This window comes from Microplitis mediator, chromosome 6, assembly GCF_029852145.1.
Source record: "Microplitis mediator isolate UGA2020A chromosome 6, iyMicMedi2.1, whole genome shotgun sequence".
Classification (NCBI taxonomy): domain Eukaryota; kingdom Metazoa; phylum Arthropoda; class Insecta; order Hymenoptera; family Braconidae; genus Microplitis; species Microplitis mediator.
Window position 1 is genome coordinate 8511323 of NC_079974.1, and position 17463 is coordinate 8528785.

Here is a 17463-nt window from a genome sequence, read left to right on the forward strand (position 1 = left end):
TATAAGCTAAAATTAAAAGAAGATCCACATCGAAACGTATCCCTAAAAATAAAATAAGGCTCGAACTAAACATTTGAGCCGTAAATTGCATTGGTTAGTCCGAACGCCTAATCCACGCAACCCGAATATTAATTAAAGAATAATCAGACATAACAACTTGAATTAAAATTTAATTATTCTTGACACATTATTTTTATAATATTAGTCGAAGAAAATGTTCTCGGATGAAAAAAACCCAATTACTCAGCCCAAGAATAAAAATATGAAGGCCAAAATTATCTTGGGCCGAGTCAACATTTTTTCTGTGTAGACGCCCCGATGAGGTCCAATCAGAGCATTGAAAATATGATAAACAATACAACTATTTTAATGAATACCGAGAAATTTTCGGTATGTAACAGTGGTGCTGTGACCAGGATCAGAAACGTGTGTAAGAACAATAAAAATATTCAAACCGAACTGAAGAATTTTTCGGTATGAGCCAACCAGTATGTAAAACCAGATGATTTCTGCAGTTAAATAACACTGCTGACAGAAAATTTCTAGTAGACTTAATAAAGTTGATTAAAAATGTAAACGATATGGAAAACTAAATTGTATTTAAACGAAAAGAAAACAAAACGAAACATTAATATGTCGATTGACATCAAAGGGCTTTGAATTACGTGAACCAGATGTAGCATTAATAGTCGGTTACGATATGAAACCTGTGTTTTCGTTCAAAAGGTTAAGACAAATATGGAAAGATAAAACATAAAAAAATAATTTCTTTTCCAAAATTTCAATTTTGTGACAAAACAATTGAGCGTAACTTTATCTAGGCCAGACAGGAGTGAAAATTACCTCAGTACTTTTTTGTAGAGAATACTTTATCTAGGCCAGATTAGCGTAAAAAACACCTCAGTGGTTTTTTATAGAGAATAATTTTTACTAAAACTTTCACACATTTGCGCCACAAAATATTAATTCCCTGAAAAAGAAGGAAAAAAGAAAATTGCAGTTCTCTTAAAAATTTAAATTTCTAACCAAAAGTACCGCATAACTTTGTCTAGGCTAGACTGGCGTAGAAATGCTTTAGTACATTTTTTCGAGAATATTTTCTCCTATAACTTCCACACATTTACGCCATAAAACATCAATCCAAGAAAAAAGTAGAAACAAAGTTTTAATATTCTCAAAAATTTTAATTTCTAATCAAAAGCTCCGCATTCCCTGCGGGCCAGCATCGAAACTTTCCGCTGTTTTCGAGCTCCAGGAGCCCAAAATTATTTGTGTGAATACATTTTCGAGCTCGAAATTACTCTTGCATGTGATTGTTTTTTTATGAGATTTTCAAGCTCAAACAAGTTATATTTTATGTTAAAGTTTATAAGTTTATGAGTCGAAAATCATTAATAAACGAGCGTTTCCACTACTTCTATTCCCAATTATGTTCAATTAAATGAATGTATTCTGACTGAAATCAAATGTAAGAAATCAAAATTTCGATTTAGATAAGTTTTGACTTAGTTCAAAGCGTTAATAGGTGGATATCAAAAATCAGAAAAAAATATTAAGAATGATGTTTTTTTGTGGATAATATGATTTAAACTGTTACGTCCAGCTCAGACGCTGAACTTTGTATTTTTCTTTTTATTATATTCAATTTTTTTTTTATCATAAAAATTAAGTAGGTGACCAAATTTTACTTTCAAATAAATTTAGACTGATAAGACATAATGTAATTTTGAGTATGCTTTTAAAAGATTTAGGCTTGTTTGTTTTGACGTTCGTGAAATGCTAGAACAAACACCTAAATGTAATTTTAATGACCCCGCGAGTAAGAGAAAAGGCCCAAGTGCCATCTGGAATTACTTTTTTAGAAAATAATTAAAAGATTATCAAAAAAAAAAATACGTACGTAAAATATTTAAAAGAAAACAAGTAAATTTCAGAATGAATTTTGAACAGTGACTCATTTCAAAATAAATAAAATAATGGCTTAATCTTATAAAACTTTCCTTTTTTTAGTGCACTTTTGTAGAAACATTTTGGTATCTACGTAAACGTAAAACAGATGCCCAAATGTGATTTTAATGACAAAATAGTCATTAAGAAAATAAATTTAAATGAATAATTTCAACTCAAAGAAAATTAAAAAAACAATTTTAAACGAAATAAATTTGAACAAAAAGAATAGTTAATAAATAATAAATATTAATTCAAATAATAGTTTTGCCGAAATAATATTCAATAATAAATTTTTCTTTGTAAACAAATAACTTCAAATGAAATAATAAGTGGAATAGAAAAATTAAACTCAACGCCAATCAAAAAAACGTAATGTTAACTAAAATTAATATTTTAGTGTTACGTTCTGGCTTCAATTAAATTTAAATAAAAATTTTTAGAAATTTTTTTTTTGAAGTCTCGAATTATTTATTCGCCGCAGTGGGCGAATAAACGGTTCGACACTTCTTATAATCATAATTAATTAATAAATTAATAAATCGTTACTTTGTTGGCGATATTATTTTTATTCACCGCCAACAATGTAACGGAAATCTCTTGCGATAAGAGAGTCGCCGTGGCTCGCGGATAGTCTAAACAGATGACGATGCATGAGACTCGGGCCACGACGATTCTCTCATAGGAAACCTGAGATGCAACGTTAACGTTTTTGAAAATGTATAATACCAAGGAGCGACAGAATCAAGTCAGTCGATTAAAGTCAGTCGTTTACAGGCAGTCGATCACAAGATCTAGTAGAGCCAAGAACTCTACACAAACCTGCTGGCTTGATCCTGTCACTCGGACTTGAAGCAAAATATATATCCGTATTTTATTTAAATACGCACTCCTTATTTAAACTTTGGGCGCCGCTACGGGCAGCCCAATACTCTCACCTGTTCCGGGCGCCGATCCCGGCAGCCTGAACGTTTCCTTTCCAAACCCGAAATTCATGCTTCGAGGCCGATGACGCAGGAGGTCAGGATGTGCGGTACAGCTCGGTCGCGGGATTCGAGGTGTTATCGCGGACCTCACCGAAGGTCATCCGAGAGTTGGGTCGGAGGAAGTTCTTGTTGAGCTTTCCAGCTCTTGTGTTGTTGAGCTTTTGAGCTCGTGTGTTGTTGAGCCGTCGAGCTCGTGTGTTGTTGAGCTTTCAAGCTCTTGTGTTGTTGAGCCTTCGAGCTCTGGTGGTTTGATCGACGAATTAAAATTGCTTTCCTCTACGAAGGAACCGAGTCTTCGGGGCTCGTCTTGTTTGCGTTCAAAGGAGACATCAAAGGAATTACTAGGGGCGAGCTATAGGGCCCACAATCGTCTTCATGGTAAGTCACTAACTTTTTGCATAAAATAAAAGAAGGTCAACGGCTGACGCACCTGGGGTCTATTGACACCCTAACGACGTCAACCTGGTTAAATTAAAAATATTCTGTCGGATTAATAGATAAGCCAGAATGTAACAAGAGTTAACAAATCATAATATTACAAAACATAACAAATAAATTTAAGCGATGATTACCCAGGTAGAAAGTCATCAATGGAATTAGCTTGTATTAAGCTAATTTTATCAGTTTTAGCCTAAAATTAGCCAACAAACTATGGTTAACACAAGGTTAGTTGGTAACGCTTTGTATCGCTAACATAAAGCTTGCAGTTTTAGCTTGCATAAACAGTGACAATTTAGCTTACTATAAGGTTAAAAGTATATCTTATTCTTAGCTAGAATAGATTTGGTAATATAAGTTTAAAAACATGTTTACAGAGAAAAATTTTTTATTATTTTTTTTTTTTGTACACATACATCAGATATTGGGCATTAAATGTGTAGTGTTATATATATTTTCCCTAGCGGTTTTGACGTCACCGTATAAACATTTATCTGAAAATAATAATAATATTTATTTAAAAACATAAAATAATTAATAAGACGATTTGAGGTTAGCATTACCTTAGATGTAAATCAACTACAAATACATTTCAGAATTATTCTAGTCACATTCAATAGAGAAAAATATATAAGTTTTATTAGTATATAAATTATAAATTAACTTTTGTTTGTTGAAATATTTTAAACTTACCCTAATAATAGTGCAATATAAATGATAAACTTTGATTATAACTTGCAATTAACCTCTGTCTAACAAACAAGCTTCCAAGTAGATGGCACTCTTTACTGCCGTGAAGCTAAATTCATTATTAGTCAGTAAATTACTTATTAGTCAGTAAATTTATTCAAAGCTACTGATCTTTCAGTAAATTTTGTAACCACTGAAAAAATCAGTAACATTTTTACTGATTTAACTTAAGAGAGTAAGGACGTTCTAAAAAATTCAAATTTTTTTATTATGAGCATTAAAAACTTGTGATTCAATAAATTAAAAAAAATCAAAACTTACTTGCTTAGTAAATATTTTTCTTTATATATGTTGCAAATAAAATTGAACTTATTTATTACTTATAAACAATAACACAAACTCCTAATTAACCTCAAACTTCAGTTTTCAATGTAATGTTAGCAGATAAGGTAGTTTTAAGTTTAGAATCCAAGCTTACAACAAATCTTATCATACGCGTGGAAAAAGAGCTAACAGCAAGGTATATTTTAAGGTTAGTTACACTCTAAAGACTTGTCATAGAATTCATCCTAATAACAACCTAGAATAAAGCTTACAAAACAAGACTTAGATGTTAAGCTAAAATAAAGCTATTTTGAAGTTTCAAACTTGTCCGACTAAGACAATTTTCTACCTGGGTATAAAGAAATTTAAACAATAATTATAAATAAATTTAAACATTCAAATTTAAAATATTGTTATAAGTAAAATTTTGTACATGTGGATGTATGTGTGGGTGCGCACACACATAGGCCCACATAGGGGTTTGCCCTTACCGCTTTCCTAAGGTGAAAATCATAGAGAAAGGGAAAGGACCCATAGGGACTGTGTTCCGATTGGACACAGTTTTTCCCCGAACAATAGACGAAATAGGATCCGATAAGAAAACATAAAAAGAGTCGTTAAGAATTACATTGAGGCAGTGAAGTTCAAGTGACAGTGTCTTCACGAAAGTTAAGTTTTACACTAGTTCCGCACTAGTTTACTTTTTTTACAAGTGTTAGTTGAGTCAGTGTATTTTTACATTATAGTAGAGTCAGTGTATAAACATATTACTACAATCAAGTTGCTGCGAAACCAGGTACTGCAATATTTATGTTTATTTTATGTTAAAACTCAAAAACATTTCCAACAAACGGAAATATCGTAAAAGTTGTATTGTATTCAAAATTCTATAGTCCTCTCTAGTTATTGACACGAATTTTATCGTAACAGATTCATTGTAAATTAGAGTCGGCTGACTAGCCACCTAATACTTCTATACAATAATTTCGAGACCTATTGTAATCATAGCATCAGAATTTTCAATTGTAGAATATATAGTAGTTAATTCATATTTTCAACATCTTTTATTCCAAAAACCCTTCCAGCTATTTGCTCAGTGTGATCCCGGTCTATTAGTCGAAAGACTAGGGCCGAAAATAATAATAATAATAATAATTTGTCCAAAATATTACGGTACAAGCTACCTTTTGGACATAGCAAAACTAAAAAAACAAGTTACATAACCTTAAAAGGTGATCGGAAGAGACCATGAAGACAAAAGTTGGTATGATTTTGAACACATTTTAGTACATTATATGACGATTTATCCGGGAAAAGTAACACATAATGTTATTTTTCAAATATTTAGACGCCGATATCTTCTGAACTAATAAACCGATTTTGACGTTCGATGTGGCAACCGATGCGTTTTGTGAAGTTCTAGCGCTGATTAGATTAAGGAATTGATCCGATGAGTCATTTCAAAGATGGTCGAAAAACAGCATTTTTTACCATTTCTGTCGCCAACGATATCTCTCGAACGAATAAACTGATTAAGATCGTTAAGGCGGCAATCGAAGCGTTTCATTAAGTTACAGAACTCGTTAGAGTTTAGAATCGACCAATCGATCCATTTCTGAGAAAGTTTAAAAAACCGAAGGAAATTTTTTTTTGTATTTCTTCTTTATCTTGGAGTCCATTTGATCGATCGATTTGAAATTTCCAGGAAAGTTGACGGCCAATAAACTCTTTCGATTGCTGCCTCAACCACCTCAATCGCTCAATTCATTAAAAAGATATGAAGAGTTTACATCCATACACACACGCACACGCACACACACACACACACACTTGCATACAGACACTCGGACATCATTCTGAAAATAGTCAGAATGGCTTCCCAGGTCCCCAAAACGTCGACACCTAATGAAAACTCGATTTTCGGAAATCGGGGTGAAAACCATAACTTCCCGAATTTTTTGAAAATCATCGATATTCTTAGCAGGAAGTTAAAAAAACTTTTCAAAATAGGCCACCTTTCTCATAGATTTTCTCATAGATTTTCTCATCACCTTTCTCATAGACGACGACGAAGAGAGAGAGAGAGAGAGAGATAGATAAAGAAAAATACGGGGCTGAGTCTTATCCAAGGGACAACTTCACTTCAACGACGTTGTTTCAGTTCTTAAAATTGATATTAAGAGCTCAAAATTGTGCTGAAATTTTATTTTTACATGAAGAACAAGATTTCCGATGGGTAATGGAAGAAGAAAATGTTCGTTTTAAACGGTGCACCCTAAAATGTTTGTGTATAAGACTATTTCAAATACTGGGACTATTTTGAATATTCCGCTAAGAAAATTGTGAATTTTCAAAAATTCGGAAAATTATAGTTTTCACCCCGACTTTCGAAAATCGAATTTTCATCAGATGGTAACGTTTTGAGGTCCTGGTAAGCTATCCCGACTATTTTTAGAATTATGACCGATTGACTGTGGGTGTGCGTGTGTGTGTGTGTGTGTGTGTGTGTGTGTGTGTGTGTGTGTGTGTGTGTGTGTGTGTGTGTGTGTGTGTGTGTGTGTGTGTGTGTGTGTGTGTATGTATGTGGTGGTGTGCGTGTTTGTGTATGGTTGTAAACTCTTCACATCTTTTTAATGAATTCAGCGATTGAGGTGGTTGACGCGGCAATCGAAAAGGTTTGTAAAAAACAGTTTTTTTCAATTAAGTCCAAAGTAACTTATCTTTAAAATATAAATGTAATGAATAATTATGGTGCTATTTTTAAAAATTGGAATGAAAAAATTTCAAAATAAAAAAAAAAAGAAGTACAAAACAGTAATACATTTATACGGAGAGTACGTCAATCATAACATCACAGACTTTTTACTTCTTCATCAGTTATTGTTTGATATCATAACCAATATACTATTTACTCACGCGATCACATGCGTAGGTCAGCGCAGTGGATAGCATGAAAGACTTTGAATCGGAAGGATGCAGGTTCGAGCCCAGCAGTCACCGGGATTTTTTCATCAATGAAAATCATGTATACTTCTTCTATGTAATGATTCTAATACATTGACCACATTTCGGATCTAATTAAAAGAGTCTTATATTTTTTTGCGCAATATAATATTTTTTTTCATCGATGAAATCAGTGGATTCCCATATTTACTTTTCAATTTAGTGGATTCTCACATTCACTTGTCAAATCAGTGAATTTTAATATTTACATATTCATGTAGTGAATATTCACTAATTCTGCGTGGTACGATTGTAGCATTGACAATTAGTGAATATGCACTTGAAATTAGTGATAAATCACTAATTCATGTTTAAAGAGTAAGAGATATTTAAGCTTTAAGGTTGCTCGGACAAAAATGCACTTTTCAAGATCAAGTGCTAATTTTTTGATATGTTATGAATTGCTATTTCATACGTCTAAATCAATTTCTTGGAATAGATCTGACGAAGGGTTATCGTTAAATAAATTATTAAAAAATTGAAATTTAACACGTAGCCTATAGAGAATATTGTCGAGATGCCCATATATTGATTTATGTGACTAACTCTCATAAAGATTAAAAAATAAAAAACTTCAATTTCAATTAATCAACTTTCGTGAAATGCGTTAAAAATAAAATGAAAATTTTCTGACGAAGGCTTTTAAAGATATTAAAATGCAAAAAATAAGAAATTCACGAAAATATTAGTCCACCATACTTAAAAATAAATAAATCACGTGATTCAGCGCATTGTGGCAACGTTGCATAGAATAAAACGCACCAACTTCGAATTGTAAAAATTCCTGTGTATTTTTATGGGTTATGTTTTTAAATTTCTTTATAAAAAAAAAGAATTCATTGTTTTCAATTTATTAAACTGTGGAAAACAAATACATCTAAAAATGTTACTATAATATTAAGAATGTAATTGGCAGTGGAGAAAAAGAAAATGTAGAAACACTCAACACAGGTCCAAGATGGGAAATTTCAGGGATAGCCTGCAAGGTCAACCGCTTTCGCCTATTCAAGCAAATGAATAAGAAATTCTCGATTAATTGAGAACATCATTAGAGAATATTAATTAGTTTCTTATCGTACTATGCCTTTTGATCATGAATTTTATGTCTGTTTATTCGAGAACAGACCACCACATAAGTTTGTTATCGTGCTGTCCCTGATTAAAAAACATGATTGAATCCATACTAAGTGTATATCTAGAAATCAAGCGATTCAAATTGTTTTGAATCATTTCAAAGAATTTTTCTTCATCAGGAGTGCTCTTTTATCACGGGTTTTGTTTGTGTTTATTCGAAAAAGGACCAACACATAAGCTTACTATCGTGCTGTGCTCTTTTATCATGGATTTTGTGTGCACGATTGACTCACATATTTACGCATGATTTTTCTCATAATTTGGTGCACGATTATCTTATGATTTTATGCATGAATTTTCTCGTGATTTCATGCGCGATTTTTCTCATAATTGTCACATTTTTTTTATATTTGTCAGGACAATTCTTCAAACTTTAAATTTCAAATTCTAATAATAGAATAATTAAATTAAAAAATTATTTATTAATTTAATTTTTAATAGAAATTCTAAGCTATTAAAATATTTAGTCGGGAGATATTTTGTCTCGGGGAAATTTTGGCCGGGAATATTTTGTCGGCGATATTTTCCCTTTCAAATAACTCCCATAGAATCTACTTAAATGTGACAAATAGAATCCTATAGATTGTATTGGTTTTTATGCAGGTTTTGTCGCATTTGAGTGGATTCTAGAGAGTTTTTGGATATATTTGTCGGAGATATTTTGTCCAAGGATATTAATGTGTGTCACCTTTTGAAGAGCGATAAATTTCCAAATAAAGTGTGTATTAGTTATAGCTGTACTAGGGTGATTCGTTTTGAACAACTATTTTTTTTTCACTTCCACTTGAAAGTTTTGTTATAGACATTGAAAAAAAAATTCCCTGCAAGTTTCAGGCCTTAATTTTAATTTTAAGTACTTTATATTTGATTTTGAAGTTTTCCTATATAAAATCCATAGGAAAGTTGGGATTTTTTTAATAATTCTCTATAACTCAGCCGCATTTCAGGTTATCTGGTCACCGTTTCCAGCATTTTGTAGGTAATTTGATACTCTTCAAAAGTCTCACGAATAGTTTTACTCGGACTCTAATTGTTTCTTCTGTATTGGTTCTGAAATTAATTTTTTTAATAATAATTTGGGTTTTTAGTTGATATTAACTAAATACAGAAAAAGTGCAGATAACGATTTTTTAGGAAATTTTATTCGATACAAAAATAGTATTCTTAGTTAAGTGGCTCAAGTTCTTCGTTCACGTGATATAGAGATTTTAGTAATTTTGTAAATAAAATATTTGTGAAAAAATTCCACCAAATGCTATTTAATTTCAAATTTAAATCAGTAAATAATTTCCCTTTCATTAATCAAATCCAGTTATTAAAATCAGAAAGGGTCGAATTGATGAAGTTCGGAAAAATTTTTGACAAATATTTCATTTACAAAATTACTAAAATCGCTATATCACGTGAACGGAGAACATATGCCACTTAACTAAGAGGACTTTTTTTGTAGTGAATAAAATTTCCTAAAAAATCGTTATCTGCACTTTTTCTGTAAATTTCGTTATTTTGTTAATAACAACTAAAAACCCAAATTATTATTAAAAAAAATTATTTTCAGAACCAATACAGAAAAAACAACTAGAGTCCAAGTAAACTATTGATGAGACTTTTGAAGAGTATCAAATTGCCTACAAAGTTCTGCAAACGGCGACCTAATAACTTGAAATGTGGCTGAATTATATAGAATTAAAAAAATAATCCTAACTTTCCTGTGTATTTTAAATGGAAAAACTTCAAAATTAAATGTAAAGTACTTAAAATTAAAATTAAGGGTTGAAACTTGCAGGGAATTTTTTTTCCAATGTCTATAACAATATTTTCAAGTGGGAGAGAAAAAAAAAATAGTCGTTCAAAACGAATGACCCTAAGCTGTACACTTCTTTTTAAGCGAGAAATAAAATTTTTCTTATCGTACTAAAAGTGGAAAGTATCATTACTTTGGCCGGGTTAAACGGCATTGAAATAAACTTTTCCCTTTTGCTTTATTGTTTTTGGATCACAAATAAATGATTTATATCATGAGCATGACCAAAGAAAGAAATCTAATTTGAGAAATAACGGACACCCTAGTGTGTGTATGCGTGTATATGTGTGTGTATATGTGTGTGCATGTGTAGGTGTAAACCTCTTATATTTTGTTAATGAATAAACCGATCTACATGGTTCTTGCAGCATTCAAATGAGTTCTTCTGAACCTAGATTTTCAGAAAATTTCAGATCATTAAGTTGAATCGATTCTAAGATATGTAAAAAATACGAAAAAAAAAATTTTTGATTTTGATTTTTTTTTTGATAGTTCGAAAACTGTCGAATCAATCTTGCAAAATCGAATCAGGTCTGGAACGTGATAAATGCTTTCGACTGCCACCAAAAATATTTCAATTGGATAATCCGTTTAAGAGATATCGTCAACATAAAATAATAAAAAAAATATTTTTCGAATATTTTGGAAACGAGCAAATTGATCCATTTCAAAATCGAATCAGCTCCAAAGTTCTGTAAGCTGCATCGAATGCTGCCGTACCCATCAAACCCGGATCAATCGATCAAGAGATTTTACTGTCAAAATAGTTCAAACGGTTTTTTTTAATAAGCTTAAAAATTCTTAAACTGAGTGATTCAAAATACTTTTTAGCGTTAAAGGCTGAGCAACCGCTTCCAATGCCGCCCAAACCTTAAAAACCGTTGATTAGTTGAAAAGATATCGGCGATGAATAATTTGAAAATTAACATATTACTTCATTTGTCCCTGATAACGCATCATGTGATTCATCATATGTTCCAAACCTTATACTGGCCCTTTGTTTTTGTCGTCTTTGATGATCGCTACATAATTTATTGCAATCGGCCCACATAGAAAAATATATATGTAACATATATGCATCAATGTATCGGCTCTATGGGACATATATGTTTTTTTTTTTTTTTTTGTGCGGGGGTTCGCTAGTTTAAATAATATTACCAACAAAACTCTTGAAAAATCACTGCTTCTAACTTTTTTTTCCGGATGTTTCATATATTATCTTGCTAGTTTCATTTAAAGTTCATATAACTTCTCATCTTAATCACTTCTATTAATTTCTGTCGAGAAACAGTGCATTAATTAAGTAAAATCATGAGCGAAACGTTAAAAAACGATCCTGATTAAATATTTTCAATTTCTTAAATTTGATTTTTGAGCTCGAAAACAAAAAAGGACTTTTAGATATCGCTGAGCTCAAGGAGCTCGAATATATACTGGCAATAATATTTTCGAGCTCCTTGAGTTCAAAAACAGCGGGAAATTTTGGGGCTCGCCCGAATGGTCAACCGGTTTCCAGATTTTTTTTCCGTTTGACCTTCAAAATCGATTTGTTAATTATCATGCCCTTAGAAATGCAATGCAATCACAAACAATAAATCAGATACTATATCGATAGAACTTAAATAGATACTCGATCTGAATTACAGAAAAAAGAAATGTGCTTTTTTCCTCATCACTGATTAAAATCGTTTACATAAGCATGCATTTGTAAATAGTTGTCAACAAGATTATTCTCAATTTAAGATCAAAATTTAAACGCAGAGATTGTGAAAAATAATTAGGTTGCAGTTTCAAAGATGAAAATATACATGAACTGAATTCAATCTCCGCATCTGATCAATTTTGACCGTCTTAAAGGTAATTATGTCGTTAAAAATTGTTAGTACCTAGTAGAGCTGGTATTAGGTGTACAAAACTACTGACTGATACAGCTGATACGGAATCTAGCTTTGGCAGAATCAGTAAAAAAAGTACTGCTATGGCTGCGGAATGAATTCCATCTGTCAAACATATAAAACTGAGATCCGTGATAGAAGGAATTTTAATTTTTTTAAATAAACAGTAGTAAATTGATCCAATGATCGCGAATACTTCCGGAATGCAGAATGCAATTACGATGCACCAATACCATGTAATGCGCCCTTCATCTGGTACGTTGACTAAAAGATGTCGCATTGCAGATTTATTTGCTGCTATAAAATAATTATCGAATGATTTAATGTATTCCTAAAATTATTATTGCATACTTAATCTCACACTTATTTCAATATTTCCTCACCATTTTCATTATATTCACAGTAAAGTAATTTATCTGTTCGTGCAATTTGAGATACCGCAAATAGAATGGTTGCTTTTGCAATAATGCCACTTGCAAGAATAATGATGAAAATAATAATGTAAGCTAAAATTCTGATTATTTGGAGACAACCTTCATACAAACGCATATCAACCATAGATCCAGCTTTTGATTTTGGTGGAATATATCGGAAAAGATCCCATCCATAAATTTCATCTTGTTCTCTATAAAAAAAAAAAATAAATAATGCGACTGTTTAAAAAGTTCTTAATTTATCTTCATGAATAATTTTACTCTATCGAGCTCACAAGCACACTTATACTTTTCGAATAAACTTTTTTATCTTCACTATACGTTTACAAATATAAAAAGGGAAAGTTTTTTAGTATTATTCAAAAAATTTAGAAAAATAGAAGTAGAAATTCCACTATTTCAGATATGTACAATTGATTATGTATTTATATATATATAATACATACTTATTACTATTATCGTCTTCATTTTCATTTTCACTATCATTGTCATCATTCAAACCAATGAAATAACTGATTCGTCTTTTTTTTTCACGATCGATTGTGGACATTGTTCAACAAAAACTTAGTTAAAACTGTAACTGTCAATGGTCTGACAATCTAAGTTGAGCAACGTATACAATACTGACTGAACAGTGTTTGAATCAAGACTTTTTTATCAGTTCAATATCACTAATGATAAGATTCGTAAAATTATCAAATATCTAACTTTACTTTGTTATCTCACAGTTATTATGAATCAACGTTTCAATGTCGAGAATCACATAGAAAGCGGTGTGAAGTGTTGAAATCAGAAAAATTGAGAAAGGGGCGGGGGCAAAACAAGATACTTGAGGAAATATTAAGTTTTCGGGGACTCAAATACATCTTTTATTTTTCAATAATAATATTGAAAGCGAATAGAAAGAATCTTTAGCTGCAGTTAAATAAAAATCATTTTTTGTCGGAAAAATAGCCCCTGAAAAAGTTGCAAAAAGAAAAATTTCTTGAAATTAAATAAATTTGATTAAATTAAATATTTTTTAAGTAACTGGAAAGAAAAATCACATTTTACATAATTATTGGATGCAAAGGAAAAAAAAAAAATTTATTAGTTTTTATCATAAAAAAAAGCAATCAAAATTATTAGACAGACACTTTTGATTTTCAAAAAAGTTTAACAAACAAGCTCAAATTAACGCTCAATTATATTTACAAAAGTGATTTTGGAATTTTATAAAACAAGCATTTTTTTATAAAGTTTGGGGATATTTCGAGAACACTTTTCCCAAAAGATGACTTTGTAAATTTATTTCACTGCTGTTCGTTGAAGCTGAACCCTTATTAAAAGAAACGATTTAAAACGATTAGAAAAAAAAATATTTTAAATACTTTCTAATGCTTTTGAATACGTTGAAGACATTTGAATCGCCCTTCTTATAGAAATTTAACATTATAAATCGTTTCTTTAAATTAGGGAATTCCGAATGGATTTGCGAAGAAATTCTAAAAGTTATGGGAGTTATTTAACAATGAAAAAATCATTGAATTTGAAAGTTTCGTAGTGAAACGTCCATGTCAACAGTTTTTAAAGCTAGGGAATACAATTAGATAAATGTATTGATACTCTTTGAGCATGAAAATACTTTGTGTAAAATTAAAATTATTCGATTCTTCAAAATTGGTTATAATAATAATCCTTTTTGTTAATTACGGCCAAATCAATTCGAATCACTGAATATATATATATATATATATATATATATATATATATATTAGGGTAGCGCAAAAAAAAAAAAAATATTTTTTTTTTTTCCATCTCGCATGAAAATTTGTTGGTATACGATGTTTTAAAAAGCCTCTCCACAAAGCGGCTCGATAAAAAATTTTTAAGAGGTCGCTCACGAATTTTGAAAATATCAAAAATGATCAAAATTCGGATTTTTATTTAAAAATTTTTGTTTTCTCGTGGCAGCAATAGTTTATATTTATAAAATCATGACTATGCTGAAAATTTCAGCCCATAATTTAAATATTTAAACGGCGCTCGAGAATTTTGAATGTTTCCGAGCGCAGTCTCTTGGACGTTTTTGAGCGACCCTTAAATATTAATAATAAAGCTTCTCGATTTTTTCACCATCAATTTGCATGACAATGAATGAAAATATCACCCGAGAAATAGAAATAATAAGTTATTTACATACTTTTTAGTAGATTTCATAAAAATCTAACGATTGTATTTGGCCTCATAATGGAATTTTCGAAAAATTTTGCTACCTCTAAACTCAGCTTGACGAGCTGAGTCAGGAAATACATTCAGTTCAAAAGTTTATATATGTATTTATATATATATATATATATATATATATATATATATATATATATATACATATATATACTATAACGTGCCGTTCTCCAACGATAGCGTCCGCAATTGTACACCGATCTTAACGAAACTTAGTATACTTATTTTATGGACGATTACCTTGGATGAGTTCGAAGATGAGCCAATTCGGCCGATAAGTTTAGAAGTTATGGTTAATTGAAATTTTGTAAAATTTTCAAAAAAAATTTGTTTGCCGCTTTAACTGGATGTAACTTCTAAACGGAAAGAGATAGCTTATTTTCGTTTGTTTCATGCGAAAGCTCGTCCGATTGCCTACAATTTTGACTATACAGCTCATAGATTTGACCATTTTTCCTAGCAGATAAATGGTTTTGAACATTGACAAAATATTATAAAAACTAATTTTATGCAGGTTTTCACTTTGATTATAGCCACAATTTCAAACCGATCACCTTGAAACTTAGTATACGTATTTTGTGGGTGACTACCTTGTTCGAGTTTGAAAATGAGCTCAATCAGTCGATTAGTTTAGAAGTTATAGCATTTCAAAATTTTCAAAATGTCCAAAATTCATATTTTTACTTATTCTTCCTTTAATATCTTTTGAATGTGATAACTTATCGACTTTATATCAAACTCATCTGAAAGCTCTTCGAATAAGCTTTAATTTCATGCCAATATATATGCCTAGACGACGCAAATTACTTATTTTACCATTCATTCAATGAAATTTTGCTATTGCATTAGTTGTCCTACTTTTTAGTAAATTCATGGAGCTACTCAAATTCATATTATCGCAGTGTGACACTTTTAAAATCCAAACATCCCAATTCAGTGGGTATATACAATTTTGTTTTATTGACAGTGTATAAATGATATGATATATCAACAACAAGATGAACATTAGTTATGATGATAATATTCTCTATATCTACTCGTCGTTTGATATTCTAATAGGCTTTTTATTTCAAATATTAGTACTAATTTCAAGTATGACACTTTGATGTATCACAATCCATTTTTAATCTTAGAATATTTCATTAGTAGATTTTATTGAAAGCAAATTATCGCCTTTGTCCTTATGGTAGAATTTTCGAGCATTAAAACCATAATCTATGATAATTTTTCGAATAGGGTCCGGAATACCATTGGTCCGATAGTTTGAATATATGCATACGTATCTTTAAATAACGTCAAATCAAAACATATAGTGCATTATCATCAAAAATTCTTCTTAAGCTCATTTAGTTAGCTTCAATTTTTGGCATTAGACTTATAATTTTTTGATATTTTTGTTTTATCATCTCGAGAATTTTTAAGAAAATGTAAAAAAAAATTTTATTTCATAATCAACTTTTATTTGAACAGCGAAAAAAATAAAATAATGAGAAATCTACTTCCATTTCGGCTGCCGAATGGCCTTTTTTATTTTTGAATCCAATGTGTAGGTTTTTTCGCTTATTCAAAACTTAGCAAATTTTATTGTTTAAGACTGTCCTGTATATTTTTGGTTATGCAAAAGTTATATTTAAGTGAAATGACAATAATTGAGTTATAAAAACTAATTCAAACTATTAGTTACATATTATCAGTTGATATTCAAAATTCTTGAGCGCCGTTTAAATATTTAAACTTTGGACTGAAATTTTCAGCATAGTCATGATTTTACAAATATAAACTATTGCTGCCACGAGAAAAAAAAAAAATTTTAAATAAAAATCCGAATTTCGATCATTTTTGATATTTTCAAAATTCGTGAGCGACCTCTTAAAAATTTTTTATCTATCTGATTTGCGGAGAGGCTTCTTAAAACATCGTAAACCAACAAATTTTCATGCGAGATGGAAAAAAAAAAATAGTCGGTTTTTTTGCGCTACCCTAATATATATATATAAAATGCGATCGCCTCCTGGAAAAAAAAATTTATACATATGCCCGAGAAAAAATGTTTTTATAAAATTTTAGTACTAACATTTTATAAAATTTTATACTGAAAATGGCCTGGTAAAATTTTAGAAAGTTTTATAAAACTTTATAACATTTTGTAAAATTTTATAAAATTTTACCAGGCCATTTTCCGTATAAAGTATCCCACCAAAAACAGATTCTCTGTAAAAAGTTGCGCCAAGTACACGTTCAAAATTAATTTTAGACTACATTGAAAATAATATTCTTACAAAAAAAACTAAAATCATAAGAACACCAAGTACCATAAATTTTTTTTAATTTATTAAAAAAAAAAAATTATCACTATAAAAATTAAAAAAAAAAAAAAAATACTTGAACGTACTTGGTGTGCGCGGTTAAAGGCAGTTTAATATATTATTCAACTGTGAAACATTCAAAAGATATAACACGACCGAATAATTAATTTTTTGCATAACGCACACCAAGTACGTTCAAGTATTTTTTTTTTTTTTTAATTTTTATAGTGATAATTTTTTTTTTTTAATAAATTAAAAAAAATTTATGGTACTTGGTGT

At 30.3% G+C, this 17463-nt stretch overlaps 1 protein-coding gene across 2 annotated transcripts in view; it reads right to left on the bottom strand.

Moving 5' to 3' along the window:
• The window catches only part of LOC130669511 (chitin synthase chs-2-like), a 147063-nt gene extending 133792 nt beyond the window's left edge, over positions 1-13271 (bottom strand). The window contains exons 1-3 of one of the 2 annotated variants that reach the window (XM_057472464.1): positions 13102-13271; positions 12605-12846; positions 12213-12515 (exon numbers count right to left, since the gene is read on the bottom strand). In XM_057472464.1, coding sequence (XP_057328447.1) covers positions 12213-12515; positions 12605-12846; positions 13102-13205 — 649 coding nt within the window. In that variant the 5' untranslated portion in view covers positions 13206-13271. Of the gene's footprint in view, positions 1-12212; positions 12519-12604; positions 12847-13101 lie in introns of both variants that reach the window. The other variant, XM_057472463.1, reaches the window with a different exon arrangement.
• Between the last annotated feature and the right edge of the window lie 4192 nt (positions 13272-17463).